This window comes from Panthera pardus, unplaced genomic scaffold (assembly GCF_024362965.1).
Source record: "Panthera pardus isolate Hobbes unplaced genomic scaffold, ASM2436296v1 HiC_scaffold_10, whole genome shotgun sequence".
NCBI lineage: Eukaryota > Metazoa > Chordata > Mammalia > Carnivora > Felidae > Panthera > Panthera pardus.
The window spans coordinates 11550335-11566202 of record NW_026526655.1 but is presented as its reverse complement, the minus strand read 5'-3'; the positions used below and the strand labels follow the sequence as shown (position 1 = coordinate 11566202).

At 40.4% G+C, this 15868-nt stretch overlaps 1 protein-coding gene across 2 annotated transcripts in view; it reads left to right on the top strand.

Moving 5' to 3' along the window:
* The window catches only part of COL4A3 (collagen type IV alpha 3 chain), a 133595-nt gene that overhangs the window by 97972 nt on the left and 19755 nt on the right, over positions 1 to 15868 (top strand). For both annotated transcript variants that reach the window (XM_019445723.2, XM_019445722.2), the window contains exons 26-37: positions 1578 to 1746; positions 3679 to 3771; positions 4425 to 4529; positions 6632 to 6729; positions 7504 to 7654; positions 7994 to 8107; positions 9080 to 9247; positions 11129 to 11218; positions 11545 to 11679; positions 13856 to 13954; positions 14994 to 15083; positions 15383 to 15522. In XM_019445723.2, the coding sequence (XP_019301268.2) occupies positions 1578 to 1746; positions 3679 to 3771; positions 4425 to 4529; positions 6632 to 6729; positions 7504 to 7654; positions 7994 to 8107; positions 9080 to 9247; positions 11129 to 11218; positions 11545 to 11679; positions 13856 to 13954; positions 14994 to 15083; positions 15383 to 15522 (1452 nt within the window). The remainder of the gene's footprint in view (positions 1 to 1577; positions 1747 to 3678; positions 3772 to 4424; positions 4530 to 6631; positions 6730 to 7503; positions 7655 to 7993; positions 8108 to 9079; positions 9248 to 11128; positions 11219 to 11544; positions 11680 to 13855; positions 13955 to 14993; positions 15084 to 15382; positions 15523 to 15868) is intronic.

The following is a 15868-nucleotide window of genomic DNA, read 5'->3' as shown; positions in this document are numbered from 1 at the left end:
CACACTTATGCCCAATGAGTTATAGACAAGTTTAGAAAATGATAAATAAGGGAACGTTTTGATCAATATCTTGAAGGCAATATTCATTCTTTGAAGTAAAAATAAATGCATAAAGCACAATTTTAGGAGGAGGTTAGTCAATCAAACAGATCAGATGTTTTGTCCTTTAAAATAGTTAAGCTTAGGTAAGTTCTCTCTTTTCATGGGATAGGGATAGAATGTCTCACATGTGCACTTGAGAGATTCCTATGGGGATCTATTTGAAGATGTCAGGGGGCAGAGGCTGAGCACCTCCCCCAGTATATCTGGGAGAAGTTTGCCAGCCATGCTTCCCAGCCTGCCCCAGGAAATACCAGTGTCTCCCAGAGTTCATCGGTGTTATTCAATTAAAAGAGTCCCACCTCGGACAGGAAAACTTGGCAAATAAATTTAAACATTTGTTTACAGACCCATTAATATCAGAATAAAGTGTGGCTCCCCAAGATCTAGATGTGGCCTATAATCTTCGTTATACCTTTTGACTACAAAATACTTTTGGGCTGAGAGCAGCTGGCAGGGCCAGTGTTTCTCAGACTCTGGGAAACAGCCAGGCTGTCCCCCCACCCCGGGTGGTAGTGATGCTTATAGAGGGACAGAGTCTAGAATTCTTTTGGTTTAGCACTAGTACAGTTCACATGATGCTTCCATTTGCGTCTTGCTAATTCTTTATTAAGTTCCAGTAAAAGTAATGTAAGAAAAACCTCAAGGAGGTAATGTGTTGAGTCTTATGCCCTGTCATTATGGAAGAAGGAAAAACGAACAAACAAAAAAACATAAAACCACCGAGTCACCCAATGATCCTGAACAAGGAAAAATCCAGTCAAATCTATTATTTGAGGCCATATTGGGATGGAAGAAGAACTCAATTATTATGTCATATTTAACTTGTTTAAAATACGCAAATCATCTCCAGAGTTATGGCCCTATGCAGTTACAAAAAGATATTTTTTTTACAATTATATTATTTTATTCAATTTAAGCTATATAATCATGGAAAGTCAGTATTTTTACAGTTGGTATAAAACATACCTCTCATATAGCTTTCACCATTACCATTAAATCTTAAGACATAATCTAGCAAAAGATATTTTATAAGGAAAAAAATGAATACAGTCTATCTGGACCTGAATCTCCTTTGTAATGAAAACACCCGGTAAAAAACAAATAAAAGTTTGCTGTGCTGGTTTTAGTTGAGAAATATGCTATTCACACGAATGTTCACTCTAAAGCTATTTGAACTGTTGACTGATTTGAACAGAGTCTTAGGGGCTGTTCTACGTATGACATCCCACCAGAAGACACAAGTGTGTGTCTCCAGAGACTTCGAGTGAATGAAATGTTGCTGAAATCCAAAGAGCACAGAACAGCAGAAACCATATAGCGGTCTCATTTTAGTAACAATTCCCTTCAAATACCTGCTTTTTGATTCAAAGTTTTCTCATTGGCTGCTTATCTGGTACTCGTATTCATGGTAAGATTAACCCGTGGAAGGAGATACTGGAATGAAGCACCATCCAAACGTATTCCTGTTGTCACAGGCCCTGACTGGTGAGAAGGGGGACCAGGGTCCTCCAGGGGATCCCGGCACCCCTGGGCCCCCGGGACCTGCAGGACCACCTGGACCACCAGACTACGGACCGCAGGGAGAGCCTGGTCCAAAGGGTACCCAAGGAATTCCTGGAGCCCCCGGACCACCTGGAGAAGCCGGTTGGTTAGTTTTCTTTCCAGTCCTGTTTTCCTATGGAGTGGGTCTATGGTTCCTAGAGCAAGTAAAGCTCCCTCAAGACTAAAATGATGTATAGAAACTTACTTCTAATAAGTAGAATATGTCAACTCATAGACACTCAGAAAGAATATGTAGGATATGTCAGAGAAAATGTATTTTCTCTGTTACTGAGAAGTTCAGTTGAAATTTCCTAAGATAGTCTATCTCCATATGCTAAACAGAAATAGATGGAATGAGTGGCAATCAGTTATGATAAACAAAGGGGGGGGGCGGAAATCTATGAAATTGATCCTGAGAAGCCCCTTCTGAGTCTCAAGGGTCCACTAATGTTGTTGCAAATTTATTCTTTTGACCCATAATCCAATAGACGGTTTACAAATAAAACTTCAAAATATCTAAGATAAATGAAGAATAGTTTTCTGACAATAGTCCTAAAGCCTCAGTAACTTTTGGGATCCATGTGTACTGAACATAGTTCGTGGATTCAGGAGGGATCTGATCCCCAATGTTTATCCGTGGCAGAGAACATGGCGGAAGATAAGAATTGCACATTGCTGACGGTTTTCAACAAATAATGCCACCATGTCATTTCTTACTTCTAATATCACTTTAAAGGGTGAGACTCAATAAACTAATGGCCTCCAAATTGTTTTATAGTATCCCTTATCAGTAAAAAAATATGTAAGTGCCTCTCCCCAAGCATTTCTGTATATTTTTTACATTGTATGCATGCATTTCTGTCCACACATGTGCGTAAAGCCTTTTTTGTGACTATATATATATATGTATATATATACACACATATATATGTATGTATATATGTATATACATATGTATATGTGTGTATATATATATGTGTTTTTCTTCTGCACCTTACTTTTGAGGCTGCTATTCTAATCCAGGGATTGGCAAACCATGGCAGCCCATAGTCTAAATCCAGCCTACCGCATATTTATGTATGATCCACAAGCTAAAAGTGGTTTTTATATTTTCAAATGATTAGGGAAAAAAATCTTTTGAATAATACTTTGTGGTACATGAAAATTATATGAAATTAAAGTTTCAGTGTCCATAAATAACGTTTTCCTAGCACGTAGCCACCCTCATTCATATCCATATTGTTCCTGGCTATTCTCATGCTGCAATGGCAGCATTGAGTTATGGTATAGAGACCATTTGGACCACAAAGCCCAGATTATTTACTATCTGGCTCTTTACAGAAAAAGTTTTCCTGATCTCCTAATCCATCTTCAAATCTTCTGTTCTTTCTACATGTGAATTTCTAGTGAAGGACTCCATTGTCGTAAAATACATTATCATGAAGTTTTTCCCATCAAACTACTATAAACTTATTTTTTCCATAAATATACGGATAATTCAAATCACTAACATGTTTTTAATGTTGGCCAGCATAGCCACATTATCTCGAATTTTTATGGACTGGGTAGGCATTATTTCCCCAATGACACATGAAGAAATTACCACAGAGGTTAAAATATGTGCCCAAGCCACACTTGATCTTTTGTTCAGCATGCCATACTTTCTTCCTGTGAAAACTAGTCACCCAATAAATAAAGAACCTACCAAATAAATATTCACTAACATTTACACTGAATTCCATATCATTGATTTTTTTTTTTTAGAATAGCTTCCCTTTCAATAGACCGGCATTGAGTTGAGCTATAATTGAAGCTTAGACAATAGTAAATGCTTATAAATATTCATCACTTGAATAAGAAAGTTTCAATGGGTTGGTCATCTTTAAGCCAGTTTTAAAGCCTATGGAAGCAGAAACTATTTTTTATATTCCTTGGGATATGTTTATAAACCCCTTATAATTACATTTGCTCCCCCTGAACCAAAAAAAAAGCTTCAAAATGCACACCAGTCTTATGATCACAAACTTTCTTAAGGTCCTAAGGGAGAATTCAGTGTTGCGACACCAGTCCCAGGGCCCCCAGGACCTCCAGGGCTCCCTGGCCGTGCTGGCCCCCAAGGTCCGCCTGGTGAGTATCCCCTTTGTCACGTCTGGTGCATGACATCAAATGGCATCCTGATTGTTCTAGAAAAATATTGTCCCTTTGGTAAGGAAAAAATATATTTATTGGCTCTAAAAGAATGCAGAGGCTGGAGTCTGGTCAGATAACAAGCCAACAGGCAGGGGACTTGTTGTTGTTCTTTGAGATTAGCCAAATTATTCCCCATTGGTACTTCTGATTTAAAAAAAAAAAAAAAGGACTTGATATAATTACTTAAAAGGAACCCAAGAGCAGAACAGTCTTCATGGGTTTTTGGTGGGGGAATAAGTGACGTTTGCCAGTGGCTAATCAGGATAGTCCCCATTGCTTCTTCATTTGAAAATGTAACTGCTTTGCCAATTTGATCTAAAACTTAATTTTGCATGCGTGGAGGGAGACGTATGTAGTCCAAGATAGTTAGAATATTTCTTTTTAGGAATTAAGCTCTATCTTAAACATTATCTGTAGCTCCTAATGGAGCTACACTGGATAAGAATGGAGAGGAAGAGCGTACAGTTGGGGTTATGTTAAAATTATTTCTTAATTTCCAGAAAGGCCTAGGATGACACAGAAACTTAGACTTTTTGTCTCAAGGCAAGATGAAGGAAAGTACCTTATGTGGGTGTGTGTGTGTTTTTAAGGTATCCCTGGATCCATAGGAAAATGTCGTTATCCGGGTCTTCCTGGGCCTGATGGTGAACCAGGGATTCCAGGAATTGGCTTCCCTGGGCCCCCAGGACCTAAGGGTAGGTTTACAGATTTTAAAACATAGGGATCATTGTGGATGTTTGGAAAATATAAATGCAAGGGTGTCTGGGTTGCTCAGTCAGTTAAGCCTCCGACTCTTGATTTCAGCCTCCGACTCTTGATTTCAGCTCAGGTATTGATCTCACGGTTTGTGAGTTTGAGCCCCGTGTCCAGCTCTGTGCTGATGGTGCAGCGTCTGCTTGGGATTGTCTGTCTCTCCTTCCCTCTCTCTGTCTGTCTCTCTGCCCTGCACGCTCCCTCTTTCTCTCAAAATAAATAAACTTAAAAAAAAGAAAATATAAATACATATCATGAATAACATGGAAAAGATCCATAATGTGGTATTTAAAATAATGTTTTTCATCCATCTTAAATGAGAAAAAAAAAGTCTTACTATGATGTTAGGCAAAGAGGCAGAATTCATACAGATTTATACATCTCATTTCAATTAAAAGTTTTAAAATATGTAGAAAACATCTGGAAAGCAATTTACAAAAATGGTAAAAGTGATTCTTGTCGAGTGTGGAACTGTGAGGATTTTTTTTTTCCTTCTTAATAAACGTACTTTCTTTACATTTATGCATGTTTTCACTTTATACATTTCTTTTATAATTAAAAAAAAGAACTATTAAATCACAAGTAACTGGTTGTCCTATACACTCCCATATAAACTACAGAAATTATCTTCCTTTGGGAACAAATGCTGTTTCCCATCAAAGGGAAAACACCCCAAAGAAATCCAGATACAGAGAAGACAGTCACCTAATAAATACATCAGAGTTTTGCCCAGGATGGCGTATGAGCTCTCATGGTCCCTGGGTTGTGGCATAGATTTTCAGATTTTATAATCACTTTATGTTTGTTTCAATATTATTTAAAGTGTCAACATAGAATCCATTTTTGGTTCTTGTTCTCTTTGAGATGTCGTCAGTGTCTGGAGTGCATTAGTTCTGCCCAAATGTGGAAATATTGATCTCAGTTTATGAATATTTGAAATGGAAGATGTAATAGTTTCGAGGATGTCCTAGACTCCAATTTCTTGGATGTCTTCCCAATGATCTTTGAAGTAACGCAGCCTGGCCCATATTTTGCCTAGTTCTTTTTGGACCCTGCATTGAGAAATTGCATCCTAGCTTGTAACCCCATGGATTTACCCTCTGGAAGGAGACTCAACCATGGGGACAAGAAATAGCCTAAGAAAATCCTTTAAAGTACAGATTCAAAATTCAAAATTGAACCTAATAATGCGTGAACTAATGACGAATTAAAAATTGGTCATATTAGGGGCACAAAAGAACTCTCTGACCGCAGCCTTGCCCCACCAGGGTTTCCTCTTCTGAACCACAGAACAGAGAAAATGATCTGTGTGACTCCTTCCTCAGTTCTCCTATTATAAATATATAAGAAAAAAGTTAATTCATTACATTCATGGCATTAGGAAGTAATTCTCTTGAACCACCCATGTTGAGACAGGCTACCCAGGGCGCTGGAAAGCCTTTCTATCTTGATCTGGGTCATGCTTCAAGGATATCTACACCTGCAAAAATTCATTTGGCTGTACGCTTTATGTAAAATACAACTTGAAAAGATAAAGTCTGCCAAATTGACAACCAGTATCAGTGGTTTAAAGAACTGCCAAATCAAAATTGTAGCCATCCTAAACAACAAAATGGAGAAAGCCATTTTTTAAATTGAGGATCTGATTTGAAACAGAATTTTTTTAACTGCTAATTTAGCAGTTGACTTTTTCATTTTCTTTTTTAAGTTTATTTATTTATTTCGAGACAGTGTGAGTGGGGGAGGGGCAGAGGAAAAGTAGAGAGAGAGAATATCCCAAGCAGGCTCCACACTGTCAGCACAAAGCCCGATGCAGGGCTTGAATTCATGAACTGTGAGATCATGACCCAAGCCAAAATCAAGTAACAGACTGAGCCACCCGGGGCCCCCCAGCAGTTGGCTTTTTCATCATTCAAACTTTCATAAAAACATTTCTAGCAACTTGCCCTATAAAAACATCAGATAAAATCAGATAAAACAGAGACACTTCTCAGAATCTTTTCCTAAGCCTAATCCTACAACCTTTATTATTTTTTCTCTGTAGGAGACCAAGGTTTTCCAGGAGCAAAAGGATCACCAGGTTGTCCAGGAGAAATGGGAAAGCCTGGGTCACCTGGAGAACCAGGTCTCCCCGGAGCCAAGGTTCTTCAAGAATTAAAACTCAGACTGATGGTGGTGGGGGGCAGGGGGGAATGATGAGGGAGGTGGGCAATTACAATCAGCCAGGTAGGATGCTCTAGGTGTAGAAATTATCTATATATTTGTAGATGGTAAAGGAATTAAATACTTTTTAATGTTCTTCTGAACCATCCCTCCCTTTTAGAAAGGAAAATAGAAGGGGTTAGAAGATAAGTTTGCCTCTCTATTTCTTCCTTAATCTTCAGAAGCATTCAGAGTATTTAAAATGGAAGGACTCTAAGAGGAAGTGTGGATAACTAGGAGAAAAGCGATCAAAAGGAGAGACATCTAGACTGTTTCCAGACAATTTCACCCTTCTAAAAGAGTTATATAGCCTCAAGAATACTTAAGCATAATTGAATAGAAAACTCAGCAACTAGAGTTGAAATAGGAAAGTTGATAGCATGGTGGTGACTGTGAAGAATGGATTTTTTTCTTTTTTTAATGTTTATTTATTTTGAGAAAGAGAGAGAGCGTGCATGCACATGAGTGGGGGAAGGGCAGAGAGAGGGGGGACAGAGGATCCAAAGGAGGCTCTGCACGGACAGCCCAATGTGAGGCTCGAACTCACGAACCGTGAGATCATAACCTGAGCTGAAGTTGGACGCTCAACTGACTGAGCCAGCCAGGCGCCCCAGAACAGATTATTTTCCATTTAATAGCGCTAAAGACCAGTTGGTAGTCAAGAAGGATTTGGAAGCATTATATAGTAAAACTAACACGACTTCTGTGGAACAGGGAGAGCCGGGACTAGCCTTGCCTGGAGAACCAGGAACGCCAGGTTTTCCGGGAGAAAGAGGCAATTCTGGGAAAAATGGAGAAATTGGACTCCCTGGACATCCAGGTCTCCCTGGAATTCCAGGAACCAGAGGGCTTGATGGACCACAAGGTACAGTGGCTCGTGTGATTATTTTTCTCCACTGCGATCTCTGCTAAAAGGCAGCAAATTAAAAGTGCGCTAGGATGAAGAGTTCTTCTCAAACTTCTAGTTCAACAGACAGAATCTGCAGGTCCTAATTATTTTTCCATTCAACATCACTGCCCTACCTTTATTTTTTTCTTTCCTTCCTCCTTCCTTCCTTCTGTCCTTTATAGTGAGTTTCCTCTGTAAAAAGGCATATCCACTGTATTAAATATAGGTTCAATTTGGGGGGAAAAGTTACAAGAGAATGATTGTACTAGGACCTTGGGTTTTGGCATCTGAATATATTCTGGGACCGTTTTGTAGGGGATCCAGGGAAGGCTGGACCACCTGGAGAAAAAGGACCCCCAGGAAGGTGCATGGAGGGTCCCAGGGGAGCCCAAGGACTTCCAGGATTAAATGGATTGGAAGGTCAACAAGGTAAGAGGAGGGCCTTGAAACTAGTCATTAGGCAGATAGGTGACTTGAGACTCCAGCTCTGCGCTTTGCTGCTTAACATGGGAACTGTCCAGCAGCAAGTGCTGACCACTGTTCAGCGGGGAATGTTATTTTAGCCATCTAAACCTTGTCGTGGATTTGTTGCAGTGAGTACCAACTATAGAGTAAGAGACTTCGGGTTAGTACAGTAAAATTGGTTTGTGCCTTGTACACATGACTGAGTATATATACATATTGAGGATATATACTTATATATGTATATTTACATGTATATTTATGTGCATATAAACTCTCAGAAAAAAGCTTTATCATTACCTTCATTAGTATATAAAGTGGTAAATTTTGATATGTAGTTAATTGCTTCCCAAGCAACATAAAATAAGCTTATGAAATAAATCTAAATTATGCAGGCTAGATGGCCCAGATTGTGTGAAACTTATTCTATTTTGTTGGCTCTTCTCAATCAGATCTGTGGACTGAGAAAAATCATTTAGAGCTCAGCTAATGCCTATGAGCTATCATCCTGCTTTTATGTTCACAATCCAATGTTGGGCTAAGAGATTAATGGTTGTCGTAGTGCTGTTGTTGTTTCCAGAAGTATCTGGTGGCTCGCCTCCACGTGGGTGGCTCTGTATGTATTATTCTGCAGGTTAAAGACTGAGCTACAGTCATAAAGTGCAGTCCCAGGATATGTCTGCAGGACTAGAAAATAGATCTAAACTCTACACTTTTATTACTGCATGAATCACTGAAACAGAATGTTAAAGGTAGAAGTGATCTTAGAAATTTTACAGAAGGGGATGAAATCAGCCAATCAATCTGATGAGTGTGTGGTTTGCCCATAATCACACAGCTAAATATTTATAGTCATAAAAAATATTTCTGGAGTTGGTGGGGAAAGCAGTTGTGCGTTCATTTGTTCGTTCATTCATTCATTCATTCATTCATACCTAGGCAGAAGAGGTGAAACGGGGCCAAAGGGAGACCCAGGTATTCCAGGCTTGGATAGGTCAGGCTTTCCTGGAGAACCCGGGCCACCAGGGATGCCAGGTCATCGAGGTGAGGTGGGACCACCTGGTCAAAAAGGATATCCAGGAAATCCAGGATTTTTAGGACCACCAGGTATCCTTTTTTATGCTTTTATTTTTCTTCTGTCTTCTTCCTTTTAAGGTGGCTGTAAAAATTGGACATAGACCTAGGCTTTTGACTCTACACTTCTCTTTGAGTTAGTATAAGTGTTTCCTACTGAGTTATTTGTAAGGGGTCAGTGTTGGTGGTGGGATGGTCACGTTTCACAATTACCCAGAGTATGACAACTTTGGCTGTGCAATCCTTTCTATATGCCACTGCTAAAATACATTTGATAGTATTTTCTTGAGAATTTTTGCATCTATATGTATAATGGATATTAGTCATTTTCTTTTCTTGTGATATCTTTGTCTGGTTTTGGTGTCTGGGTAACACTGGCCTCCTAGAACAAGATGGAAAGTATTCCCTCCTTTTGTATTTTCTGGAAGAGTTAGTGAAGAATTGATATTCCTTAAACGTTTGGTTGAATTCACCAGTGAAGTCATCTGAGTCTGGGCTTTCTTTTGTGGGAAGTTTTTACATTACCAAATCAATTCCTTGTTGTAGGTCTACTCAGATTTTCTATTTCTTCTTGAGTCAGTTTCAGTAATCTGTGCCTCAGTAGGAATTTGTGCGAATGCCCCCAAGTTACCTGATTTGCTGACATAGAGTTGTTTCTAGTATTCCCTTATCATTCTTTTTATTTCATCACTGTTTTTATAGTTTGTATGTTTGGGAAGAATATTCTAATAGTCACAGCATAAGGACCTCATTCATCTCATTCCTCCAGAGAAGAACCCAGAAAAACAACTTAATCTACAAATCATTCTTTCATTTATATTATTAAGCTTCTCCCACATGCCAGCACTAGAAACATGTCAGTGGACAAGATTCCACCTCTGACAATGGGAGAGACAATAACAAATCCATTTAAAAGCTAAATTCAGGGTGCCTGGGTGGCTCAGTTAGTTAACCATCTGACTCTTGATTTCAGCTCGGGTCATGATCCCAGCATCATAGGAATGAGTCCCACATTGGGCTCTGTGCTGAGCATGGAGCCTGATTAAGATATTCTCTCTCTCTCTCTCTCTCTCTCTCTCTCTCTCTCTCTCTCTCCCCCTAAAATAAATAAAAATAAAAATAAATAACTAAAAAATAAAAACTAGGTTCAATAGTCAACAGCTGCTGTGAGGAAAATAAAATAAGGGAACACAATAGAGAGCCACGCGGGGTTTGGGAGGAGGGAGCACTCCATCTCTTCACCATGTTCTACTTTCTTTTTTTTTTTTTAATGTTTTTATTTATTTTTGAGACAGAGAGAGACCGAACATGAGCAGGGGAGGGGCAGAGAGAGGGGGAAACACAGAATCTGAAGCGGGCTCCAGGCTCTGAGCTGTCAGCACAGAGCCCGACGCGGGGCTCGAACTCACGGAGTGTGAGATCATGACCTGAGCTGAAGTCGGACGCTCAACCGACTGAGCCACCCAGGCGCCCCCCCATGTTCTACTTTCATCTGCAAATGTGATTTGCTACCCATGACCTCCACAACCCTAATTTAATAAAGAATGTTTACTGGTCAATCACCTAGATAAATATGGTTCTTTTTCTGTTTACAGAAATCATTTCTTCAACTCTCTTTAGAATTATAACTTATTTTAGGGGCACGTGGTTGGCTCAGTTAGTTAGCGTGTGACTTCGTCTCAGGTCATGATCTCACGGTTTGTGAGTTCGAGCCCCCAATAGGGCTCTCTGTTGTCAGCATGGAGCCCACTCCGGACCCCTCTGTGCCCCTTTCTGTCTGGCCCTCCCCTGCTTGTGCCTCTCTCTCTCACAAATAAATAACATTAAAAAAAGTATAACATTTTATTTTATGGAATTTTTCACTTCTGTCGTTCTGTGCAATCTGAGCTGTCTCGCGTTAACGTGTTTCCACAGGTGAAAAAGGAACGATTGGCATGATGGGCTATCCGGGACACATTGGTCCTCCGGGGCCTCCCGGAAACCCAGGAACCCCAGGACAGAGGGGTAAGTGATGGAGTGTCTTCCCAAGAACAGGAGGAAGGAACAATGTTCACTTACATAACAGAAAAATAAATTATGTTTTACCCTTTGAGGGCAATATAATTCTGAGAGAACCACGTATTCGATTTTGCTATTCTTTGTATTCCTTTTTCCATTTGAATGGAGTCGAATTTTCTCCTTGCAATCTTATGCCACTGCTTTTAAATGACTGCCTGTTTTGGTTTATCTGTCTTGTTTTGTTTTGTTTTATGGTAAGCACTGTTAACTTTCGAATCCTTACAAACAAGTTCAAGAAGTAAGGAACTGACATTGTTACTCCTGTTTTTTAGGTGACTTTGGAATCCCAGGAGCAAAGGGTGAGAAAGGGCACCCAGGAGCCCAGGGTGAAGAAGGAGACAAAGGACCCCAGGGTCCTTCTGGAATATCCCACCTACTGGGGGACAAAGGAGAACCAGGCCTCAAAGGTACAGCGTTCCTTTTGTGTAGAACCAGAACATCACAGCTGGTTCTGAGACTAAGAATGATCCAAGAAAATCCCTGTAGTTGACAAATGAAGACCGTGAGAACTGATACTCAACATGCTGCTCAGTCACAAAGCCAGTTGGTGGCCCAATCCTGGATTAGAACTGGGTCTTGGCGTTCTTTGCACAATTACGTGTTGTCTCCTTAATGTGTGACTTTTCACTTCTTTTTAAAAACTTTTTTAATGTTTATTTTTGAGAGAGACAGAGACAGAGTGGGAGTGGGAGAGGGGCAGAGACGAAGGGAGACACAGAATCCGAAACAGGCTCCAGGCTGTGAGCTGTCAGCACAGAGCCTGATGCCGGACTCAAACTCACGGACCATGAGATCATGACTCGAGCCAAAGTCAGACGCTTAACCAACTGAGCCACCCAGGCGCCCATGACTTTTTATTTCTAAGTTAATTCTGCATTTGGGTCTGCTGTATTTAAACTGCCCCTGGTCAATTTTAAATCATAAGCCTCAAAACCACCTTTTTGCCAAGAATGGTAAAAAGTAATCTTACATTGGCATACAAAGTTTCTTTATCACTTGCCCTTTGCGTACCTCGCCAGCCACATGACAGATAATTTTTCAACAATTATTTTTTAGGACCTATTGACTAGGTATTTTATTATGTCCTAAAGACATAGAGGTGAGCAAAGCAGAGGTAGTGTCCTGGTCATGAGGAAACTTACAGTTCAGTGGGGGGAAAGGGGGGAAGAGACATCAATGGATCTGTAGACAGTTTATGTATAGGGCCAGGCAGTAAACATCTCAGGGGTTCTGGCCCCAGATATGGTCCCTGTTGCGTAGTCATTTTTAGAGTTTAGTGTAAAAATGTAAAAAAAACATTTTTAGCCCTCCAGCCATACCACACCAAACCAGATTTGGCCTGCTAACCCCCTGCAAGCCCAAAGCAGGAACATGCTAAATAATATATATTTTTAGATTGTAATAAATGACATCGATAGAAAATAAATGTTACAAAAGAAAATAATCTAACCCCCTGCTCCTCGTCATTCCTTTGTATGTGCTATTTTCTTGCCTGGGCATCTTGTCCTGTTTCATGGTTTTTCCACCCAACTGGCTCCTCTTCAGTCTTTAACACACACACACACACACACACACACACACACACACACACACACACACAGTCCCCTCTTACAGAAATTCTTCCCTGTAGCATATTGTACCCAGCTCTGTTACAGAACTTATCACACTGGGTGGTAATTGTGTATTTACCTGGCTGACTCCCCAATTAAACACTAAAAACTTGGGAACAACACCTGTTGTTGGCACAACACCTGTCTATTAATTAGATACTCAGCGCTTATGTGAATGAATAAGGATATAGGCAGGAAAACTGCCCAAGGAAGGGAATCTTGAGAAAGGGCACAAAGCCGGGCCACAGACATGTCAGAAAGTGCTTCGGATACCATGGAAGGAGTTTGTAATTTGCCCTGCATCAAAGGTATCACAGATTCAAGGACCATTTTGAGCCAGAAAGTAAAGCGATCAAAGCCATGTGTTATGGAAAGTAGGACAGTTTTGTGGGAAATTTGCAAGCATCGCAGATTGCACAGCTGGGTTCAGATCCCAGCATGATCACTCATTGATTGTGACTCTAGATTAGTCCGTTGACTTCACAGAGGCTCAGTTTGGTTGTCTCTACACCCATTCTAGAAAGGCTCAACGACAGACTGACATTGCCTGCAGATGAAATAAGATAAATAAAGAAAATGATGTCTGTCATGTACTAATTAATAAATGGTCATTGTAATCAATGGATTTGAGGAAGGGATGCTCTGGACAAGAATCATGTAATAAATGGTCCTCTGTCGTTACTAAAAGAAAAAAAATTTTTTAAGAAGCTATATTTAGGCCACTCGTTCTTAAAATGAAGTGTAAATATCACCATTGCTAGTGTCACTGAAGAACTAACTCATGCCAAGCACGATGCTAATACTTTACATATATTATCTCATTTAATCCTCTTTGAAAAGAGCCCACATCTGCCTGTGCTCTTAATAAAAATGATATGGATGTATTACAATAATGTCTCATCGATTTTAACCAGGATTGAACTAAGTCTGATAAAATTCTAACCTGTGTTTTTAATCCATGGTTTTTAACTAGGATTTGCAGGGAAGCCGGGTGAGAAAGGAAACAGTGGTGTTCCAGGGTTACCAGGTTTAAAAGGACTCCAAGGGCCACCTGGACCACCAGGACCACCAGGTAGAGCAGATTCTCTGATAGAAATATCAGGAGTTAAGTTTCCCTACGTCTGAACATAACAAAAATGTATTTCTTGACTTACTGGGTTGAATATGAATTTTGCTCCCATAGTGTTCCAGCAGAAATTTGCTTCACAATTAAATCAGAATGAAGCTATTTATAGTCAGCCTATATTAACTAAAAAATATTAACTTACACAGAGTTCCATTTTTGAACATTTGTTTTGAGAGAGAGAGAGCACAAGTGGGGGTGAGGGGCAGGGGGAAAGAGAGAAAGAAAGAGAGAGAGAGTACAAGTGGGGGATAGGGGCAGAGAGAGGGAGGGACAGAGAGAGAGAGAGAGAGAGAGAGAGAGAGAGAGAATCTCAAGCGGGCTTTATGCTCAGTGTGGAGACCGACGCAGGGCTCGATCCCACAACTCTGGGAACATGACCTGAGCCGAAATCAAGAGTCAGATGCTCAATGGACTGAGCCACCCAGGCACCCCCAACGTTCCATATTTGCACCAAAAATGTTATTTTGACATTGCTGATATGTATTATAAACTATAATTTATCACAGTATCATATATCATAGAAGAAAATCAGGTAATGATTTAGAGGTTTCCGGATTTGCCTTTCTTTTTTTTAAACATGCTATTGAGTTTGCAAAGTAAATTTTTAAACAATTACAGTAGCCCCCTATTCTCTATGACATCAGGGACAAAATATGTTACATGGCAGTAAAACTTCAGTATTGCATTTGGAAATTTATTGCGATATGGTGGCAGGAACCCCCTCTTTTCTGCTGGCATTGGTCCTAGAATGGTTTTGATGTTTGAACTCCAGGCCTGCTGACAAGAATCTAAAGTTCTCTAATTTTACGTTTTCTGGGTACTCAGTCCCCTCCTCATCTGAAGGCAGAAAGGTAGCTACACAAGGACATAACCTAGCTGATCTGGGTGCTTAGAATTCATTTATTCATACAAGCAACAAATATTTACTGACACCTACTATGTCCAGGAACTGTGCAGGACATGTGACTATTTATTTCTTCTCCAGGCCCCAGAGGAGATCCAGGCAACATTGGGAATCCCGGGGCACCAGGACCACGTGGCGTGCCAGGAAGCATGGGGATCATGGGGGTGCCAGGTAAGGTATAAGGTCCTGTCCGTGAGCCGAAAGCCCAATTCTATTCTAGATTTTCTGTATGGTTTGTTGTTTGGGTTTACCATTTGGTAGAAAGTTGGTGTAAAACTAGATTTACTTTTAGACAAACATACTGTGTGCAATTAGAACACAGATGAGAACTAAATAAACATTCATATTGTGTAAAGATCACCCATGATAACTACTCAACATATCAGTGATTCTCAAAAGCCAGAAAGGTGGTTTATACAAAAGTGAGAAGCAGAATGTTTCATTTTCCCTGACCTCTTTCCTAATTGCAGGTCCTAAAGGACACAGGGGAGCTTTGGGACTACCAGGTTTAACTGGAAGGCCAGGCCTCCCAGGTGTTCACGGTCTCCAAGGAGAGAAGGGAGAGCCGGGTTACTCAGCAGGTGCAAGGCCAGGATCACCGGGACCAAAGGTATACCGGCCACTGAAGTCGTTATGCTTTAGCGAGGGGGCTGAGTCTCTAAGTATCAGCAAGTGTCTACATTCAGTGTGGGCAAAAAGCATTGAAAATACAGCTGTGTTTTCAGGTGATGACTTGGGTTTTTTTAATCCTGTTTCCACAGCTCAGAATGCCTATCACACAGCTATTGGCTTATGAGTTTATCCCTCCAATTTCAATACCCAAGGAATTGCTTATCCCTGTTCCTGCCATTTAAGCGTCCTGCCTTTGCATTTTGCACTGGTTCCAGCAAATCCCGTAGCCATCCTGTCCCCGGCCCCTGTCACAGTGCCTGCATCAGCAGACATTTAATAGGAAT